Consider the following 23,464-nt stretch of genomic DNA (forward strand, 5'->3'; position numbering starts at 1 on the left):
GACACTGGGTTATTATTTTTTTTAACCTAGGCGGCTGATTCAATGGAGTGTCGGAGAGAATTCAGACAATGCGCATCTCTAAATTCTGTCTGAGGACTAAATGTGCTTGGCAGGTAGTAATCATCCAATAAGGTTGCTATCGTTGTAACTGTAGGCTAACCTCATCTGGTTAGTTCTAATGGAACTCTCTAGAAAGTGCTGCTCATGATCGACATGTGCGTTCTCTGAGCAGACTCTGGATCAGATGGCAACTTTCGAGACTCTTAAGTTTCTTCCATTTTCTTGGCCTGTTTCCTCTTATAATATCAACCAGGCAACGAACGTTTCAGGAAGAACTTGAGATAAGAGATATAAAGTCCTTTGCGTGGCACCGTATGCATAATGGAAGCTCAGTAAATGACAGCTTCGTACAGGAATGGAAGGCGTCATTGTTGGTTCTCAGCCTCCAGGGGCTGGGGGGCATTCTCTCTCATGGATCTTTGTAACTCTCACAGGCCCTGCCTACCCAGCACAGGGCCTTACACTTAATGCTGGCCAGTAAATATTTATTGAAACTAGAATAACTGCTACTTCATCTTTTCTTGTCTTTCTGCTAAAGGTGGTTAACCCTCTTTTAAAAAGATTCTTTTTTTTTTTTAATTTTTTTTTCAACGTTTATTTATTTTTGGGACAGAGAGAGACAGAGCATGAACGGGGGACGGGCAGAGAGAGAGGGAGACACAGAATCGGAAACAGGCTCCAGGCTCCGAGCCATCAGCCCAGAGCCCGACGCGGGGCTCGAACTCCCGGACCGCGAGATCGTGACCTGGCTGAAGTCGGACGCTTAACCGACTGCGCCACCCAGGCGCCCCTAAAAAGATTCTTTTTATGGTTTTGTCTTCGCATGGTTTATCTTTACTTAAACTTTATTTCACTTGGGCCCTCTTTTTTCCTTCTAAATGATGACCCACATTTCATAATTTCTGACGTTCTCCTATAAAATGTCTCCTTGACAATCCCCCATCTGAACTCCTTTTTTTTTATTAATTTTTTTTTTTAATGTTTATTTATTTTTGAGAGAGAGAGAGACAGAGAGAGACCGCGGGCGGGCCCGAGCCGGAGCGCACGCGTGAATGGCGGAGGGGCAGAGAGAAGGGGACACAGAATCCGAAGCAGGCTCCAGGCTCTGAGCTGTCAGCACAGAGCCCGACGCGGGGCTCAAACCCACAAACTGCGAGATCATGACCTGAGCCGAAGTTGGACACTTTGGCTGAGCCACCCAGTCACCAACCCCCTGACCTCTCCCCCCCCCCCCCCCCCCCCCCCCAGCCATCTGCACTCCTGCCCTCTCACAGGACGGTGTTTGATAGTGGGATCTTGGTTCTTGTGTGACTTGACTGTGATAATTACTTAGAGTGCTAAACCTTTCCTAAAATTCTTACTGGGCTCCAGGATTTCCACTAGAGCCAAGATCAGTCCATTAAGGACTTGGTAAAACAGCTTGAATTTAATCACAGTGAACCATACTCACTGCAGAGACATGTAATTTGATCAGAAATATTTGCACACAAACATACCAAGTCTCAGGCATGGCTGGCAATTAGCGACTCCGTGATAATAAAGAATTTGAAATAGCTCTTGAGCTCACGAATCTTTGCCTGTCTGTGTGTTTTCGTTGGGGAATTCAAAACATATATCCGGTTATTTTACATGCGGCACTGATATAAGCATCGGGTAGGTTTATACTGGTATCATTGGTCTTTTCCCATGTTACTCCCTTTTCCTGGTTATAAATGAAATAGATAAATATAAAAAACAAAAAACAGAAACTTGGAAATACATTAACCTGGGAAATACGTTAAACTGTAATGAAGAACAAAATGCCACCCAAACATACACATAACATTTTTGTGCTTCTAATTAAGCTCTACATGTATGTAGATACATATACTCCCCATAAATTGATAGCACTTAAAATACAGTTTTGTATTTTGCTTTTTCACAAGTTATAATAAGAGCATTTCCCTGTGTCATTAAATAGTCTTTGAAAGTATAACTTGAACGTTTGCATAATGTTCTATCATACGTGTAAACATTCCCATACTGTGAGATATTTTGGTCGCTATTCTAAATAATGCCATAATGAAATCTTTGTGCGTAAATATTTTTTACGTGTCTCTAAATATTTCCTGAAGACAGATTCCCCAGCAGCAGAGTAACATTTTGAGACTCTAGATACATATTGCTAAACTGCTTTTCAGAAAAGTTGGGCAAATTTGCACTGTGGCCAAGGCTGTGCGTGTGGGAGGGCCACCGTATCACCACTCACTGTGATCTGTCTTATCTTTCACAAACCACACAGTGAACCTGTGGGTCAGATTTGTTTTAACTGCCTCCCAAGTGGTGCTTTCTGTCCTAACCCCATAATGTGATTTCTGTACATTTTTAGGACTAGCTTGCCATTTAAAGGGGAAACCTTTTTTCCTGAAGTGTGAAGCTAGATTTCTATTCATGAAAAATTTCAAATGGTTATTTAATGTTTCCAGTGTGGCAAGTCAAGTTCCTTAAATGGGGCATCCATTTTAAATGTTTTTGTCATTTAGCACCGTTCACCCAAAACTAAAATCAAGCAAGCATCCCTCTTCCCCTCGTCACGTTTAGGGGCTTATCTAGCAACAGTAATTCCAAATAAATATCCTAGTTAGTTGAGATTTGGACATTTGGACAGCTATTTGAAATTTGGGCAGTTTTCCATTATGCTGAATCCTCTGGAAATTATTTTTGAAAAATACATCATGCTTTATTTAGTTGTAGTTTGTAGGCATGAGAATTTTATGTATGTAGCCACTGCTTTCTTCATTTGTCCCGAAAAATGCCTATTTTAAACTAGATTGTCACATTTGTTTGTATATAAAAGAAGATGTAACTATCGTAGGGTATTCTAATCCAGTGGGATTTTGGGTTCTACATTTGACATGCCCTTTCCACTTGAAACTTCAACCCAAAAAAATTTTTTTTTAATTCTTATTCGCATTTTAGAGCTATAGCAAATTTACTTTATTTATTTATTTATTTATTTATTTATTTATTTATTTATTATTTTTATTTTTTTTTTAAGTAAGCTTCACACCCAGCGTGGAGCCCAGTGTGGGGCTTGATCTCACGACCCCGAGATCAAGACCTGAGGTGAGATCAAGAGTGGGACACTTAACCGACTGAGTCACCCAGGTGCCACTACTTTATTCATTTAGAATGAAACTTTTGACTCTTTCAACCTCGTTCTTACATAAGGCATAAGCTCATCACTTTCTTTCTGTCTATTCTGTTCAGTTCAGGTTCACAGATGCAAACCAAATGCTAGATACTATGTAAAGACAAGGGACACACACATACATAAAGACACACAGAGCACATCGTCAGAGACAAATCCCTCACCAGATCGAGTCAGTACAATGTGACACGTGCTGGAGCATACTGTTGGTCCCCTTATACGATGTACTCACTTACAAGTGCCTCTTCCCCCAGTTAACAGGTTGCTCAGATAAGCCAATGCTATGGTCTACCCAACTGACCATTCAACAACCAGGTTCCGTTCAAGCATTCCTATTTTCCCTGTGTGGATTTCTGTGCCTGCCTAGCACCCCAGCATCTTTTTTTTTTCATCTCTGGCTGACTGTTGTACATATTGATAAATTTCAAGAAATATGATGCAAGTAGATCGCAAACTGAAACTGAAAGCCTTAAAAAAAAGAAGATGCAGTTGTGGTGATATTGCAGTGACAGAGATATTGCAGAGAGTTGCAGTGACAGTGATATTGGAAGAGAACTGTACTACATACAAAGCCCATTGTGGAATAAGTTGCATCACAACTGCATAATAAAAGACCTTGGTAGGGGCGCCTGGGTGGCTCAGTTGGGTAAGGGTCTGACTCAGGCTCAGGTCATGATCTCACAGTTCGTGGGTTTGAGCCCCAAGTCAGGCTCTGTGTTAGCAGTTCAGAGCCTGCTTGGGATTCCCTCTCTCCCTCTCTTTCTCTCTCTCTGCCCCTTCCCAGACTTCTCTCTCTCTCTCTCTCTCTCTCTCTCTCTCTCACAATAAATAAGTAAACTTAAAAAAAATAGAGGGCCTTGGTAAAAAAATAAAGCCTTCAGAGATACTTCCGCAAAGATAGCCTTTTTCGTCACTGGGTGCAAAAGTCAAGTAATGATGTCATTTCACATCATTTTGTCACCCCCAAATCTAACATTCAATTACTTCCTTGTTCTATAATTAGGACATGTTTATAATTATGACTTATTTTTATCATATTTATTTTATTTTCTCATTTGAAATATTGATCAAGTCTTTTTTTTTATTTAAAAAAATTTTTTTTAACATTTATTTATTTTTGAGGCAGAGAGAGACAGAGCATGAACGGGGGAGGGTCAGAGAGAGAGGGAGACACAGAATCTGAAACAGGCTCCAGGCTCTGAGCAGTCAGCACAGAGCCCGACGCGGGGCTCGAACTCACGGACCGCGAGATCATGACCTGAGCCGAAGTCAGCCGCTTAACCAACTGAGCCACCCAGGCACCCCGATCAAGTCTTAATATAACTTATTATTCAGTGTTGGTCTCTGTATTTTCTGGTTACCTACTGCTGTGTGACAACCCCAAACCACAGGTTTCAACGACCATTTTATTATCTCTCATAATTCTGTGGGTTGGCTATATTCTTCTCGATTGGCCATAGCTGGGCTCGCAGTCATGTGGAATCGTGGCTGGGTTAAAATGTTCAAGATGACTCATTCATTCATCTGGTGCCTTCTCAGGGACAGCCTGGATTCTGGGGCGCCTGCCTCTCTCACTCCCCATGTAGTCTGAGGGCCTCTCCTTCTCCACATTAGGGGTAGCTATACTTATATGGCAGTGCAGGTTTCCCCAAAGCACAAAAGCAGAAACTCCTTCCGAAGATTTGGGTCCCAAACACACTGCATCACTCCCGCCACATGCTATTGGTTAAAGCGAGTCACAGGGAAGCTCAGGTTCCACGTGGAAGGGAGCTGCACACAGATGTGAATACGAGAAGGCATGGTTCACTGGAAGCCATCTGTGGACACCAGCTCACACACTGTATTAAGCGCATTCATTTAAAAAGGCATTTCCAGTACTAGTTACCCCTGGATAATGAGGACCTCCTATAGCTGTAATCGCTTTGGTGGGCCATTTCCAAAAGCCTAATGAGCTGTGATGTCAATTGCAACAGTCAATCTGCTTTTAAGAATCACAGGCCTCAAGTGGAGGAACCAATAAACAGATTACAGCCTCTAATTGATTCGTAAACTTCAGACCCTTACTGTTCGTTTTTTGAAAGAACAAGTTTGGGTTTATTTGCCTAAGGATACTCAGCAAGTGTTTGGAAAATAATTCACAGTTTGATGTATATAATAAGAATTTGGAGCATTTGTGTGTGCCTTATAAATTAGGTAGTGCTTTTAGGTGTTACCTTATTTGCTTTTCATTTCAAATCTTGCAATAAGGCAGGTATTCCAGTTTTCAAGGGAGGAAACTAACGCATGGTAAGCTGTTCAATTTTTCACAGTTACACAGATAGGAAACATTGGAGCCAGAACTCCAAGTTTAGGATTCTTTCAAACCAGCCATCCCTCCTAGGGTTCTTTTAAACTTAGAAGGATCTCAAACTAAAACCGATTCTTTCTCTCTCCGTGTACATGTGTGTATGTATTCACACATATATAAATTATACATTAAAAACACTCAATAGGTACATCCTCCATTGAGAGTTAATGAATGAAATTGATAGGTAGTGAATGCAATTTGCCCATTCTGTTATTATATACATATATGTGTGTATACACACATGCACACACACACACACATGTTTATAAACTGTACATTTTAAAAATCAGTAAGTACAGCCTTACTGATAGGGAATGAATAAAATTGAAAGGTAATGAATGAAATTCATTCTCATTACATATATAGAAATGTGTATATATATATATATATATGCACATGTATATAAAATATACATTTTAAAAACCATTCTTAAAATACACCTTCATTGATAGATGAAGATTCTTCACTGAATGATCTATGGAAGGTCATTAATATCCATTTCAAGCTAAAGGATATTACAGAAGCATGAATGTCATCTCGAAGTCATCTGGTCCAAGCCATTTATTTCATAGATGGGACAACAGGCTCCGAGTGGTTCAGTTGGTTGCCCCAAATCACACAACTATTTAGTGAAAGAGCCAAGACCTGTTGACTCTGAACCTATTGTTCTTCCAACTAAATCAAGCCACTGAAGACAGCTTCGGCTCAGGTCATGATCTCGTGGTTCTTGAGTTTCAGCCCCGCGTGGGGCTCTGTGCTGACAGCTTGGAGCCTGGAGCCTGCCTCGGATTCTATGACTCCCTCTCTCCCTGCCCCTCCCCTTCTTGTGCTCTGTGTCTCTCTCTCTCAAAAATAAATAAACATAAAAAAATAAAAAAATAAAACATTAACATGTGATTCTCCTGGAATTAAAAGTAATGCAAATTGGGGGCGCCTGGGTGGCTCAGTCAGTCGAGTGTCCGGCTTCGGCTCAGGTCATGGTCTCACAGTTCGTGAGTTCGAGCCCCGGGTCGGGCTCTGTGCTGACAGCTCGGAGCCTGGAGCCTGCTTCCAATTCTGTGTCTCCCTCTCTCTCTGTTCCTCCCCTGCTCACACGCTGTCTCTCTCTCAAAAATAAATAAAGATTTTTTAAAAATAAATAAATAAAAGTAATGCAAACTGTAAACTCTTTAAGTGACTAAATACAGTTAAGGACCAGCTGTGCAATTTGCTGAAAATATTGTTGTTTCTGCGAGAAAACCTAGTGCTAAGAACCCATGGAAGAGGAAATCTGCTCTGGGAAAAGCTGAGAATTAACTTCAGGGTTGAGTTCTTTATGAAGAAAAAGAAGTTATCATCGTTGTATCCAGTAACTTGTTACGTGTTTTACTCCTAGGATTATGCTCGTTGCAAAATCAAGGAATTTACATCAAACATCCTCACAGAAGGGAGTGTAGAAACTTTCTCTGAGAATGAGGGGTTGAGATGAGCTAAATCTCATTTTTTTTCCAAATGAAGGAAAACATAAAGGTCAGTTCTGTAGATAGCATTCTGACAATATCACACGTGTCCCAGCTCTGATGTTACTATGACAAGTAGTGAGTAATGTTGCATTTTGACCTGAATACAAGGCTTTTCCGCCGTCCTCCTTTCCTCCTTCCCTCTTTTTATCAAGGAGGAAATGTTTTCAATTTGTTGACTAAACAGATAAAGTCAAGAAGCCAATAGTAATTTGCCAAAGTCATAGTGTATGTGACCAGCTGGCACCTGTTTGAGTAAAGAGCCCATTAAAAAATGGGCAGAGAAGGGCGCCTGGGTGGCTCTAGTGGTCAAGCCTCTGGCTCTTGATTTCAGCTCAGGTCATGATCTCACAGTTCGTGAGATCGAGCCCCTCCTCTGGCTCTGTGCTGACAGTGCAGAGCCTGCTTGGGCTTCTCTCTCTCTCTGTGCCCCTTTCCTGCTCATGCTTTCTCCATCTCTCTCTCAAAATAAATAAATAAACTTTGGGAATAAATGGGCAGAGGACCTGAATAGAAATGTTTCCAAAGAAGACATACAGGTGACCAAAAGACACATGAAGAGATGATCAGTGTCACTAATCATCAAGAAAAGGCAAACTGAAACTATAATGAGATCCCCTTAAACCAGCCACAATGGCTAGTATGAAGAATGGCAAGAAATGACAAGTGCGGGTGAGGATGTGGGACAAAGGGAACCCTTGTTCACTGTGGGTGGGAATATAAGTTGACGCAGCTACTGTGAAAAAGTTCTGGAGGTTCCTCAGACAACGGAAAATAGATAGAGCGTATGATCCAGCTATTACACTTCTGGGTGTTTGCTGAAGAAAACAAAAACACTAATTCAAAAAGACACATGCACCCCTATGTTTACCACAGCATTATTTACAACAGCCAAGTTAGAGAAGCTGCCCTAAGTGTCCATTGATAGATGAATGGATGAAGAAGATGTGGCATCCATTGGAATATTACTGGGCCGTGAAAAAGAGTGAGATCTTTCCATATGCAGATAGGTGGACCCAGAGGGCATTATGCTAAGTAAATAAGTTGGACAAAGACAAATACCGTATTTCACTTCTATCCAGAAGCTAAAAAACAAACCAACAAAACCAGAAACAGACTCATAATACAGAGAACAAATTGGTAGTTGCCAGAGGCAAGGTAGTGGGGGGGATGAGTAAAACGGATGAAAGGGATTAAGAGGTACAAACTTCCAGTTATAAGTCACAGGGATGAAAAGTAAAGCTTAAGGGACATAGTGATATTGCAATAACTGTATGGTGACAGATGGTAACTATACTTAAATGGCAAGCATTTCATAATGTATATAATTGTTGAATCACTAGATTGTACACCTAAAACTAATATAATATTGTATGTCAACTATAATTCATTTAAAAATAAAAATTTTAGGGGCATCTGGGCGGCTCAGTTGGTTAAGTGTCAGACTTTGGCTCACGTCATGATCTATCTCACAGTTCATGGGTTCGAGCCCCCATCGGGCTCTGTGGTGCCAGCTCAGAGCCTGGAGCCTGCTTCCGATTCTGTGTCTCCCTCTTTCTCTGGCCCTCCCCACTCATGCTCTCTCTCAAAAATAAATAAAGTTTAAAAACAGTTCTTTAATAAAAATTTTAAAAAGAGAGTCAATTAAGCCACAGGCCGCATCCTGTCAGTTGAGCAGCCCAAAGTGATTTCTGGCTTTAATAATTACTGGACTGAACTATCATTTTTTTAATGTTTCATTTATTTATTTTTGAAAGACAGCAGGGGAGGGAGGGGCAGAGTGAGAGGGAGAGAGAGAATCCCAAGCAGGCTCTGCACTGTCAGTGCAGAGCCAGACAAGGGGCTCGATCTCACGAACTGTGAGATCGTGACCTGAGCCGAATCTAAGAGTCAGACATTTAATCAGCTGAGCCACCCAGGTGCCCCTGAACTGACGTCTCATTTTAGATGAACTCTTGCTCAGGCCCAGGAAGGCCTGTGCTGATCCAGGGGAGGGAATCTTTCCCAGGCACACCCATCTGTGAGTGGCTTTTTCCAGGAGTGTCACCTCTTGGGTATATCTCCATCACCATCTTCATATGTGGGATTTGGGATTTGGAGATATCCTCAGATCATCTCCCCAACTTCCTTAAATAGGGCAAAAAAGGAAAAGAAAAAAAAAAGCTTGGGAATGAAACCCACCGTTTTCCTCTGAATGCAAAATTCAAGGCTGTTCATTTGTATCCTCGAGTGGTTCTGTTTTATTTATGTCACAGTCTGAAGAACTCGCTGGGTCCCTTTTTTCCTCTGTGTACTGAAGTGGTTGGATTTCTTTCCCTTTACGCAGGTAGAGTTATTGATGTCTTGACAATGTTTAATATGAAAAGTTATAAGCCTCCATGCAATAGGGCCACACAGTCATATATACGTGGGCAAGCGGACAGGTACTGTGCATGGGGAGGAAATCCTGTGTCACCACCGCTCAGCCACCAGACCGATATTGTTTGCGAGAAGACAGGTCACGGGCTTGAAACTGCACTTGGTGAAGTATTCAAACGAGCTTTAAGAAATATTATGTGGTTTAACACATACATATTTCGATGACAAATCAAATGTCAGCCCTAAGTGCAATGTTTACAGGGTGCTGCGGCTCTGTGCGATTGAAACCATAAAAAAATAGAAGCACCTGCATATTTGCACCAGACGGCACTTTTTTCTGAGGAGCCCATTATTTGGAGGATACTCTTACAGCATCAGCAAGTCCGGTTAGAAATTTCCAGCAACTCCTGCTGCTTCTGCTTTCCCACCATCTCCACTGCTGTCCTCTCAGACAGCCACTACCTGATTTTTTTTTTCCAGGTTCTAGCAACGCCCTGTGGGTCTCTGCAGGCACACTGGCTCCCCTTCGTCCATTCTCCACAGGGCTGCCTGTATTCAGTTCATATCTTCTCCTGCATAAAGCTTGGAAATGCTTTCCCATTTTTTTTTAACCGGGGCGGGGGGGGGGGGGGAGGTTGATCAGGGAACAAAGATTTATTATAGAGATCAGAAGTTGCACAGTTGTTGGGGAAGTGAGCTGAGAATCAGTGCAGCAAACGTCACTTGCCAATTTAACCAATGCGTCTAAACTTGCAGGGCAGGAACCTTCAGCCGGGTCTAGGACCAGTGACAGCAGGGACAGGGGCCCCGAAAGGGCATGAGTCTCTGAGATCTACAGGAAGCTCATTCATATGTGAAATTCTCAGGAAGCCCTACCCTCTGAAATGTGGAATGTAACTGGAATGAACATTCAACTCCAGGAGACAGAAAAATCAAAATGAAGTATAACGATCAGGGTGAAATCGGTGTAGCAAAATCTTGGGGAAAACAAAACCAAAATCGCCCTCAAACTACCCACCCGCCACCAAATCTCCAACAATTTGGCAAATCTGCTCTGAATTTTATAAAAGTGAATTCATGTATATGTTTTCAAAAATGACACATCCTACACACTCTCTTTGATTTCCAGTTCAGCACTACAGCACGGATCCCCTGCTCTTGTCTTTTTCTTTCTCTTTTTTTCCTTTAAAGCTTGCGTTCTTATCCGATTCTGTACCTGTTGGAATGAGAAGGCTCATTTCCTTTGACCCGGCTGTGACAGGATTTGCAGAGGAGTCGCGTCAGTGTCTCTGCTCAAATTTCACTTCCGAAGCACAACAAAGCTTTTGGCAAATGTTACAGCTCCTCTGTCTCTTTTCCCACCACTGTCTGTTGCAGGTGTGTGCAATGCCGAAGCTTCCCATGGATGCCCTGCAAAATGCCTGAAGCCTGCTTTTTTTGGTGGAGGTCCCTCCGGTCTGTACGGTTGGGAGCTGGCAGTTCTCATTGCCCAGAACCTTCCTCCTTAATCTGTGAACTCTTCTCTCTATGGCGGAAGGCCAGTGGTAGCCCCTTGTCTCTACCTTCAGAAGAGAACGACTTTCAGGCTGAATGTTCCTAGGAGAGGGCTTTCTAGCCTCATGGGAATCATGACTGCCACATACGTATTTTATCCCACTAAAAGACACATTCCAGCCTAGAGCAGTGGCAGCTCTGGTTTGTTCTTTAGTCATTTCCTATCCTTTAAGCATGGGTTACATTGTGATCATAGGAAGCACCAACTAGTTCTGCCTGAGGAATTTCCCACGAGAGATGACATTTCTTAAGTGATTTTTTTTTTCACAGATTCACAGGTTGCGAGCTTGAAACTTACTAACATTGCTCTTTCAAATCCGTATCAATTAACCATGCTGTGTGGTACTTTGCTAGTAAAAGTGATAGTGGTTTCTCCCCCTCCCCATGTTTTTAAAAAAAACTGAAGTATAGTTGACACACAAAGACAGTGATGGCGTTTTATCAGTTTATCCAAGTTTCTGGCCTCCGTCCGTCAGAAGAAAGGAAAGAACAAATTAACCCTTATGGAAAATGAAATCGATCATTAGTGGAACTGTGATTTTGTCAACAGAGAGAACTAGCTATGTATTCCTTGCATTCAGCAACAGGGAATAAGGCATTGAACAGTGGGGTCCTAGACATCATCGATGAAAATGATTGCCCTGTGCAGTGACTGGCAGCTAGCTTCTGTCACCGTGTGAATTATTTAGAGGTTAGAAGTTTGGCTTGCAGAAGAGTGCTACCTAACGAAAACGAATGGCCATGCTAGCCACACATCCTATAGTTCTCTGCCAAACACTCGAAATCAATTATTTACACATTATAGGCCAATATATATCAAACCCCTCAGCTCCAATGGCTTGATATAAAGCTGCCTTTAACTCGCTGCTCCCTCTTCTCCCACGCTGGTCTCTTTTCACCGTGTCTCTTGAACGTACTACACCCACTGCGAATTGTCCTCTACCCATTGTTCCCCCAAATGATCTCCTCTCTAATCAAAGACTTGGAAAAAAAGAACCTAGGGACTACCTAATAGTTCCTGGAACCAGCATCACAAAGCCACTGCTTTTTGGCCACATGCTGTGCCAACCATGTCTACAGGTCTTTTTTAACCTGTGGTATCTCATTTCATCGAATTCTTAGGATAGCCTAGGAAATGTGCATTGATTTCCTAATTTATAGATAAGAAAAGTGATAAATTTATAGATAATTCTAATTTATAGATAAGAAAAGTGATAAAGGGGCAGGGATGTGGAGGGTGGGGGGAAATGATTTCAGAATGTCTTTTAAAGAAACAGCTTGAGAGCCTCAAAGGCATTTTCTTTTACCTGGTTCCCAGTCCATTTGTCACCATCCTCCAAATGTGTGTGGCTGGCGGTCTATGTAGACCACTGTTTCTGGCAGGGGTTTCGCTCTTGGCCATGGAGGTGTTTGTCTTCACACTTTCAGTCGTGCCTTCTTCTTTCCAAGAGAATCCCTTCATTTAGGGAACATACGGAACTGTGGTTTTTGCTATCAGTGATGGAAACTTGGTGAATCCTTAGTATGTGTTACAAATGAAAGTAAATAGGATAAGTGGAGAGGTATTTACTCTTTTGGGGGATGGCAAATTTCAGCTTCAATAAATTATAGTTGCTTTCATTATAACAAAGGATTTTTGCTTTTAATGATTTTTGAAATGTTTCTATGGGCCCTAGACACAATAAAACTTCTAGAGCGAAGAGGTTTTTATTCTTGTTTTTTTTTTTATTATTGAACCTAGGTTTTCCCCCAGTTTTTTTGTTTTTGTTTTTGTTTTTGTTTTTTTTGTTTTTTTTTTTTTTTTTTTGCGGCGGTGGTGGGGAGTCTGTGAAATCATCAAGGTCAGAGAGTTTTGTCTTATGCATATTTGTATCTCCAATTTCTGGCACGTGATGGACCATCAACAGGAGTCTGATAGTAGATTCATGTGGATAGTGAATGAGTAGTAATGGCTAGTGATGATCAGTAGCCTCAGTATATATTTAATTTATCTGAAAAAAATGACAAAAAGTTCAGAGACAAGGCTGGTTTGGATAAAACTTACTGGTTATGAGTTTTTTTAGATGGAGATTACTGTTGAATTGACCAAGAGGTGTGTACCTGTGACTAATGAGATGAAATTAAGCAAAAGGAAAATGTGAGCTGAACACCAAGAAATATTTTCAGTAGATGAGGATGGGATTAAATCAGGCAGAGGAGTCCCAGTGGAAGTGGCCAGGGGACATTTAACACCATGCATGTCACTTAAGGCTGCAGTGAACTTACACAATTTACTAGAGACTGACTCTGGCTTTGGCAGGGTGATAAATGGGACCATATCTCTAGTCTCATTGATTCTCTTTCTTACACGGGTATACATTCACAGCCTCCCATCCCCTATGGACAGAATTTATGTGTGTGTTAAATTTTCTGATTATGGTTTTCTTTTTTTTCCAGAAAACACTCTTTTCAGAGCATCTCCTGGTATCATCAGAAATGTCCTCCTTAAGTGGGAAAGTCCAAACTGTTTTGGGCCTGGTAGAGCCAGGCAAACTGGGCCGCACTCTGACCCACGAACATTTGACAATGACCTTTGACTGCTGTTACTACCCACCTCCTCCACGTTACGAAGCTACCTCCGAAGAACCTATTATGATGAAAAATTTATTTTGGATTCAAAAGAACCCTTATTCCCATAAGGAGAATCTTCAGCTGAATCAGGAGACGGAAGCCATCAGGGAAGAACTGTTGTATTTTAAAGCCAACGGTGGAGGGGCTTTGGTCGAGAACACTACTGTTGGCATCAGCCGAGACGTGAAGACTTTGAAGTGGCTTGCCGAAGAGACCGGCGTCCATATCATATCTGGAGCTGGATTTTATGTGGACGCAACTCACTCTCCAGACACCAGAGCCATGTCAGTGGAACAGGTAAGAAGCCCCAAGTTGTTCAGCAATGTTTGCACGTAAACTCAGAAAAGCCAGAACTCCAGACGTCGGATTACCCCTGTGTGTCACCTACATTTGGAGAATGTCACTGACTCAGAGGTAGCTGGGCATGCTACAGAAGTTTGCTAGCTAGCAAAGGCATCTGCCAGTTGGGACCCAAATTAGGAACATTTCATTTCGTGAAGAAAAAAAGTGTGAAGGAAGGAGCTCTTAACCCACTGGTCACTGGAAAACCCAAAGTGTGAACGCTTAGATTTGTATGTCTTGTGTCTGTGCTCAGTGGTGGTGCCACAGTCTGTTTGTAAACCTCATTTTTCCATTATAAACTTCAGTTATGTAACCTCGATTTTCTTGTTGGATTTTATAATAACCAGCAATAAAAATTCACTGCAGGGTGAAACTTGGCAGGCAGAGACTTGGCGCATTTGCGAATATGTTTCCTTCTTTTACAAAACAGGAGGGGTGGTGGAAGAAAATCCATTCCTGTTTTTGTTATCATATGATCTGAGGCAAGAATGGGCAGAAGGAAGTAAATCTTTCACAGATAAAAAGAAAGAATCAACCACAAGTCTTTTTTGCATATACATGTGCTCTCTTTCTGTGATAGTAACTTAATGTGTTTATACATACTGTATTCATTTGTACGTGTCTTCCATTATCTGCTTGATAGGCAAGGAATGTCACCCATAGTGTTTGCAAAGAATCAGTCAATTATTAAAATCTTCATATTTCAAAGCTTTTTTGCATTATTTTCCAATCAGCCCTTTACCTTTTTATATGTCTATTATTTGAAGACTATCCTGAAGTCAGCTATCATACATTCTTCCAACCACTCTTAGTAGTGAATATACATATGAACCAAAAAATATGATATTAATATCATGTGCTGTGAATTTCCTATGCTGTATGGGACCAAGGGCTGCATAAATAAGGGAGAACTAAAGAATCAGTTAATACAGTGGACGTATGTTCAAGGGCAGTCTTTTTACGCTCTAGATGTTCCTCAGGTTAAATTACAGTTTGTTTTTTTTTTCTCATCTGAATGTACTTGCATGAAGTCACATCTTTTTCCCTATAGCTTTCTAAAGCCCCAAATTTCTTGTGAAATAATCACAGTAAGATATTATTGAGCCTTTGATTTAGAATAACTTGTGGAATTTGAGACTTGGCCTTTCTCATTGGCCAGTATTCGCTGAATGGATGTCCAGCAGATTTTTTAAAGCACGAATGACGAAATGATTAAATTTCATTCCCACACTGTGGTGACTATGGGTTGATAAATTCCACAATCTGTAAAGTATCTTCTTTCCCACTCTTCCTTAGCTTACTGATGTCCTCATTAATGAAATTCTCCATGGAGCTGATGGAACTAGCATCAAGTGTGGGGTCATTGGAGAAATTGGTTGCTCCTGGCCTCTGACAGAGAGTGAGAAGAAGGTTCTTCAGGCAACAGCTCATGCTCAGGCTCAGCTCGGCTGTCCTGTTATTATTCATCCTGGAAGGAATCCAAGCGCACCATTTCAGATTATCCGAGTGTTGCAAGAAGCAGGTGTAGACGTCTCCAAAACGGTTATGTCCCACATTGATAGGTAAGCAGACTATCTCCAAATAAGTCCCAAGGCACCAGATGATTATGGATGATCAAATAAATAGTATCGTCAGATTAATGAAATACTAATCACCTAGAGAAAACCACTAACTACCTGGATGATAGTATTTATAATGTTTTACAATAGACACCAATAAAAATCGTTGCTGCCATTTTTGTGTCCCGACTCTGGGTCTGTTAGTGTCCTAGGTATTTTGTGTAAATAATTCCTTTTAATTTACTGAGTCCTCCCCAACTCTTCATAATAACTGTCTCTATGCACGCTGGCTCTGATATTACAGTAGGTGCCAATTGTACATGCTCAGTATTTGTCAGTTGGGGGATAAATTTCTCTGCAAACATAAAAGGAAGGGAAAGTGAATGGTTTCACCCTGAGAAGAAAACCATAAATGTAAACATTCAAGTTTGCTGTTGTGACTGGTGGTTTGAATCCTCTGAATTTTGCAAATGCAATTAGAAAACATGATAGTAATAGGTATAATGATTTGTTTGGCAGTATTCTTAGTTTCCTACAGCTGCTATCACAAATTAGAAGACACTGGATGACTTAAAATACAGAAATTTCTTTCTCACAGTTCTGGGGGCCAGACTCTGAGATGAAGGTGCTGGTGGGACTGTACTTGTTCAAAGCCTCCAGGGGAAAAATCTACCTTCCTTCTTCCTTCCATTGTCGGGTTGTTCCAGACATTCTTGGCTTGTGGCCGTATAACTTCAGTTTCTGCCTCTTTCTTCACATGGCTTCCTCCTATCTGTCTGTGTCTTCTCTTTATTTCTTAGAAGGACACATCATTAGATTTAGTGTCTACCCAGATAATCCGGAATGATCTGATCCCGAGACCCTTCGCTTCATCACAACGGCAAAGACTCTTTTCCCAAAGAGGATCATTTTCAGAGGTGCAGGGGTTAAAACATGGACAGATCTTTTTGGAGTCCACCACTCAACCCCCAACACATTATATTAGATGTGTAGGAGCAAGCAGAATAAATGACTATCTGAACAGGTGTTGGCTACAGTTTGTTTTATGAAAAGGCCTGACAGTGTTGCAAAGGCTAGACATAGCCTTTGATTAACGAATTAAATTGATTAAGGAACTAACACAGTACAAATGAGACTAATAATACATTACAATTACTTCTATCTTGTATATTGGAATAAAGCCATATCAACAGACTGGTAAATTCTCATAACCACACCTGGCATTCAGCTATTTAATAAACTCACAGTCCTACAGAATGTACTGAAACAATGCTTCTACTTAATAGAAATATTATAAAAGCCTGTGCTGAGAAACGTAAGTGATAGCTGTGGCAGAATAGAGAAGCCAATATTAATGGAGAGACTGAGAACACCAAGGTAAACGCAATTTTCCTGGCAACTGGGTTAGTATCAAGAACAGTACATACGTGGCTATTTTCAAACTCTCCTGGTCATACTGATAAAATACAGGGATGCTTCTAGACCCCCGTCGTAGACACAGTGCACCACAGTATGAAGAAGAGACTCTGTGGACCCAGAGACACCTGCTTTTGAATCTTCACTCTACCATGTGCCATGAGATCTAGGGTAGGTTCATGCGAATTTAAAATAATGTATTTGATCATGTCACCTTGGATGATACAGAACATACGTAGTGTCTCTAATCGAGAAAGATGAGTCTTTAATACTCATTAAACAATGTGAAGTATGTCATGCAAACGAGCAAGATATATGTTAAATTTCATAAATATTTCTTGGGTTCTTGAAAACATCTGTATCCTGCTACGATTATGCTCTCTATAGGTCCATTAGACCACAGTTATTAAATTAACCATGTTCAAATATTGTATATTCCTACTGATTTTGTGACTGCCCAACTGATTGATTACAAAAAGCAGTATGTTAAAAATCTATTACAGTGGATTTTTAGCTTCTGATTGCATGTGTGTGCACGTGTGTGTGTGTATTTTGAAGCTATGCTGTCACAAGTTTTTTCACCTTCCTGGTGAATTGAAATTTATTTCAATGTATATTGAATTGCTTTATCTCTAGTAATTTGAGTAACGCTTTTTGTTTGAAAGGCTGTTTTATTTGATGCTAGTGCGACTATACTGATCTTTCTGTATTAGTTTTATAATTCAGATGTGTTTTACATAAGGGGCATGTGGCTGGGTTTGGGATCTTACCCAGTCTCTTCTTTTATATGAAAAATTCAGTTTACATACATTGACCATGTTTACTAAAATGTTTACCCCACCTTTTCTTTTTGTCATAGTTAATGTCATTCTTTCTTGATTTCTTTTACTGATTTTTTTTCACCTCCTTATTTTATCTTTCCCCTTTAATACTTTGGAAGGTATATATACTATTTCTATCCTATCAGTGGTTATGATAGAAAATGTAACATGTATCAAATGTAACATGTAATCAAATTTTAAATATAATAAATTTCTTACCAACCTTCCTGCTAAGACAAAGACCCTAGAACCCTTCAATTTCAATCATCTACCATCTAAGTTTTATACTGTTTTTTTTCCAGAATGTGTGTCTATTTTCTTTTTCTAATCCCAGTGATTAGACACGATTTTACTATCATAAGACATATTGATGGTCATTGTATATTTAGATTTGCCTTTCTGCTGGCAATTTTCTTTGCTCACCATTTACTCTTACATCTCAGGTCTTTATCCTTGAATTTCCTAAGGTACATCATTTGAAGATCCTTTGATGTGTATCTGTTTTGGTAATAAAAACTTAGCATATCTGAGAATGCTGAGAAGGTATCTGAGAATGCCTTCATTCCTTCATTCATAAGAGGTAATCAAATAGAAAAGGCAATTTATCATAATTAATTAAAATATACAATTCTAATTAAAAGTTAGTTTTTCTAAGCCCTTTAAAGATATTCCATTTTCAACTGAAATATGGTACTGCCGTTCATAAGTCGGCTGAATCTAATTATGCTTCCTTTGAAGTAACGTGCCTTGTTCTTTCTGTTTTTAACCTGTCTCTGGTAGTCTGTATTTGCACTATGATCTATCTCAGTGTGAAATTCTTTTTATGGCGTATGCTTGGGATTCCTGGATATGAAAATGTAGTTTTCATTGTTTCTAGAAAACTTTAGCCATTGTCTCTTTGAATATCACTTTATCTGGATCTTCTTGATTATTTGCATCATAAACCCCAATTTGATACATGTAGGATCTTATTACCTGTCCTGCAGGTCTCTTAACATCTCCTTCATATTTCCATCCATTTGCATATTTGAACTATTTTTCTTAAAGTTCTATCTTCCTATTTACTACTTCCCTCTCCAGCAAAATCAATCTGTTGCCTAGCCTATCAATTTGGTTTACAGTATTAAGAATAGGGGTACCTGGGTGGCTCACTCGGTTAAGGGTCTCACCCTTGATCTTGGCTCAGATCATGATCTCACGATTCATGAGTCCGAGCCCCACATCAGGCTCTGCACTGACAGTGCAGAGCCCTCTTGGGATTCTGGCTCTCCCTCTCTCTGCCCCTTCCCAGCTTGTTCTCTCTCTCTCTCTCAAAATAAATAAATAAACTTAAAAAAAATAAGAACATAAAACTTAAAACCGTAGTCTTTTCAAAAAAAATTCTATAAGTTCTATTTGTTTACTTTTTACATCTGCTTGGTTAATTCCGATCATTTCTTTTTCCTTCAATATGTTTACAATTAAATCTTTAAAAAATATTAAACATATAGGGGCGCCTGGGTGGCTCAGTCAGTTGAGTGTCCGACTTCAGCTCAGGTCATGATCTCACAGCTTGTGAGCTCGAGCCCCGCGTCGGCTCTGTGCTGACAGTTCAGAGACTGGAGCCTGCTTCGGATTCTGTGTCTCCCTCTCTCTCTGCCCCTAGCCCACTCGCATTCTTTCTCTGTCTCTCTCAAAAATAAAAATAAACATTAAAAAAATTAAAAAAATATTAAACATACCATATTTACCTTGTAATCAATAAATCTAATTTCTAAGGCCTGATTTTATAGTTTGTTGGTTCTTCTGGCTTTTATTCATGTGAGGTTATTTTCTCATATTAAAAAAATGTTATTGTGAGCTTGGATTCCTTGGAAATTATTATGAGTCCTAGGTTAGAAGGTTTTTTTTTCCCATTTGTTTGTTTGTTTGTTTTGTTTGTTTCTTTTTTTTTTAATTTTTTTTTTCAACGTTTATTTATTTTTGGGACAGAGAGAGACAGAGCATGAACGGGGGAGGGGCAGAGAGAGAGGGAGACACAGAATCAGAAACAGGCTCCAGGCTCTGAGCCATCAGCCCAGAGCCCGACGCGGGGCTCGAACTCCCGGACCGCGAGATCGTGACCTGGCTGAAGTCGGACGCTTAACCGACTGCGCCACCCAGGCGCCCCTGTTTTGTTTGTTTCTTATAGGCAGTTAGGGGGCATTGCCAATCTGGTTCTACTTTAGATTCCATTTTTGTAAATTAAAAAAAATGTTTATTTATGGCAACATGCTCATAGTATAAAATGTACCACTGTACCCATTTTGAGGCATAAAGTTCAACGGTGTTGTGCAACCAATCTCCAGAACTCTTTCCATCTTGCAAAACTGAAACTCTGTACCCATTGAACAACAACTCCCCACTTCTCCTCCCCACTGGCCATGGCACCTACCATTCTGTGAATCTGATGACTCCAGGTACCTCATTCAAGTCATACAGTATTTGTTGTATGTGTGTGACTGCTTAAACTTTTGACTTGGAGAGTTTCGAACCACACAGGTTCTATGAATTCTGTCCCCTAAACTCAGTGAGTGTGGGCTTGTGGTTATGGATTCTCACTGGAGACATTTTTTCTCACTCTGCTTCCCTTTCACCAGAAGACAATACTGAGAAAGGCATATCACCAAAGACTCCCTCTGTGAACCAGGTTTTTACTTATTCTGCCCACATGGTAGTGTCTGGGGTGAGGGAGCCCTCCCTTTATGTACTGATGGGAACTGTGTTCTCCAATTTACTTCCTGCCTTATCCAGGCTGGGCTCTGTCTCCCTTTGGTCCATTAACCTACCCCTCTCCCCCACCTGCCAGGCAAATGAACACTCTAGGTCTCCCCTTACCTCTCAGTTTCTTTGCTCCCTTGTTGTTTCTGCACCATGAGAAAGTCCTTTACTTCCCCACCAGTCTAATCAAGCATTTAAAAATATGATTATTTTCCCCCTTTCATTATATTCAGTATTTTACATGCACTATGCTGGAGAGGCTTTCTCTGAACATTTAGTCCGCCATACTATTTGAACTGCCTTATGGTGATTCGTAAAGAAGAATCTTTCTAATTCTCACTATAGTTAGATATGTAGGTAAGTTAGAAAATTATGCTTGACCGTAGTAGAAAGTTAGCTTTTGTTGGAAATTGTGAAATAAATCTTAACTCCTAGGACAGTAGGATAATTTTGCTCATAAAATCAAACAACATATACATGTACATATATGTGTATGTGTATATATATATATATATATATATATATATATATATATATATAAACTAACAAAGGTACATTATCTGATTTTCAGGGGTTGCCATCCCAGTGCCTCCCTCTAGAATAGCTCAGGATGGAACTGAGAGGTTGGCCTGGCATCAGACAGATTCAGAGCATCCTAGAAAATCCTGAGACCATTTCTCAAACAGCCACCCATTCTGTACCTATATTAGGGACTATGCAGGGTTCCAGTGCCTGAAATACATACAAGTAGGAACATTTCAGTGAGAGGCAACTGGGCAAAATGGCTTCAGAAAAAGTAGTGCATTTAGAAAAACAAACGGAATAAAGTAACAGAAAAAAAAAATAATCAGGGAGGCAGATGCCGGCAACTTTAGCTCTCTGATGTGGGTGTTCACAGCAAGACAGTTGCCAGGCTGACGTTTGACTAGGTCAGCCTTTCACAGACTCTCTGAGGTCTGCTGGGCTGTGCACGCAATCTGATCTGTACTGAAAGGGCAGCTTTCATAATGGGGACAAATCACAAAAGAGCATGTATTTCCTGCGACAAAATGCACAGACAACATACAAAAAAAGAAGAGCATTCTGAAAACAAGGCCTCCCAGGAAAACAAAACGGAACAAAACACAGAATCATTCCTTTCTCCCACCATGCCGTTTTCGGCATAAAAGAGACGGTTCTGAACCCACCGGCTGTTCTGATTGCCAGGTAACCAGTAAAGGTGCTGGCTCGGCCCTGTGGCTGCTTTTAGAACACGGGGGTCTCCCCCAGGACTGGCGCTCAGCCTTGACCACGCGTAAAATTGGTGCATTTATCCCCTCAGAGGTAAGACTTCTATCATTTCAGAATACAAAATAAAATATTCCAGCATGGACACAATCACGTTAAAGCAGTGAAATATTTGGAAGGAATATAAATCTTCACTAGCATTCATGCATAAGGCATTTTATCTTAAAATGTATGTTTACACACACACACACACACACACACACACACACACACACACAATACAACACAACACAACAACAATAGCAAAACTGTTATCTACCTATCCAAAAGGAGCAGTTGGGACCCTGAGAGGGAAGAGTTAATGAATGGCAGACACCTCAGGACACCTCTGAACCACATTGTTGTCATGTGACCATTTGTGACCTGCTTACGGTCATTTACCTGGAGATAACAACCTGACAAGATAAATCTGCTTCGGTGTCTAGGCCCTCCCCTAACCATCTGTTCTCTTTAAGAAATATGGGTCTGTGGATGCGCCTATGGACTGCTGTGAATTTAGCCCTAGGGAACACTGCAGGGGGCTGTCCTTGACAGTTATAGTCACCCAAAGTCAACAGTTATTGGAAAATAACACCAGCACCTAAGTGTTCCTGTTTGGGTTGTTAATCCACAAAGGCTTTATGCCTTTTAATCATTTAGTATAATTTTACTCCCTGTTGAAACTCTATCTACATTTCCAGTTGGCATGTAATCACAGCCCTGTGTCTGCCCCTGGTCTAATATTTGGTGTATGTGATTAAAGAGGATACCCCATGGATAGTCTCTTTGCAATTCATCTCCAAGGAAATTTTATCCTTAATGTACTATAGAGTAGCTGTAGGTATTTTTGTGACAACACAGTTCTTTCATTACCAGTGAAAGTTGAGTAAAGCAATATGGCTGGAAGGCATTTGGGTGCTAACTATTTACTGATTAAAGTTTGAGTCCCGGGGAGGGCAAAAGACAGGTGCTATGCCTCCATCATTTTTCTACTTGGTTATCTATCTAACAAACCACAGAACTTTGATGGAAATCCAGGGCCCAGAGTCTGATTAGGGGCACAACAATAATCAAGTGTAGGAAGATAGCCCACCTCTCTCTTTGAAAATTGCTCCCTGTGGAAGGTAGAAGAATTTGACCCCAGGGTTCTGAAAGAAAGGGGAGAGCTCAGGGAATGGGCTAATAACACATTTTATTCTTCGTACCTCTGATTATTCATGCCAGATTCACCTCTTTATAGGTTACAATTTTGATATGTTTTTTCATGCACTTAATTAGATGAAGTAAGAGGGTAGAATATTACTTCATTCATTCATTTATTCATTCACTCAACAAATATTTATTGAGCACCTCATTACCATGTACCAGACAGTGGAAAGTAGCAGGGAACAACATATTCTCTGCCTTCAAAACGATTACTGAATTATGGGGCACCTGGGTGGCTCAGTCGGTTAAGCGTCCGACTTCGGCTCAGGTCACGATCTCGTGGTTTGTGAGTTCGAGCCCCGCATCGGGGTCTGTGCTGACAGCTCAGAGCCTGGAGTCTGCTTCGGATTCTGTGTCTCCCTCTCTCTCTGGCCCTCCCATGCTCATACTCTGTCTCTCTCTGTCTCCCGATAATAAATAAACATTAAAAAAATGATTACTGAATTATAATTATGGTGACTTTTAACCTTAAGGTTGCCTTTGAAAAGCCACAAAAA

General features: G+C 40.7%; 1 protein-coding gene across 1 annotated transcript in view; it reads left to right on the forward strand.

Moving 5' to 3' along the window:
* Positions 1-23,464, forward strand: part of PTER (phosphotriesterase related) — a 70,097-nt gene that overhangs the window by 21,925 nt on the left and 24,708 nt on the right. Inside the window, exons 2-3 of the mRNA XM_043564673.1 lie at positions 13,445-13,915; positions 15,257-15,522. Coding sequence (XP_043420608.1) covers positions 13,484-13,915; positions 15,257-15,522 — 698 coding nt within the window. The 5' untranslated portion in view covers positions 13,445-13,483. The remainder of the gene's footprint in view (positions 1-13,444; positions 13,916-15,256; positions 15,523-23,464) is intronic.

Source organism: Prionailurus bengalensis, chromosome B4 (genome assembly GCF_016509475.1).
Source record: "Prionailurus bengalensis isolate Pbe53 chromosome B4, Fcat_Pben_1.1_paternal_pri, whole genome shotgun sequence".
Classification (NCBI taxonomy): domain Eukaryota; kingdom Metazoa; phylum Chordata; class Mammalia; order Carnivora; family Felidae; genus Prionailurus; species Prionailurus bengalensis.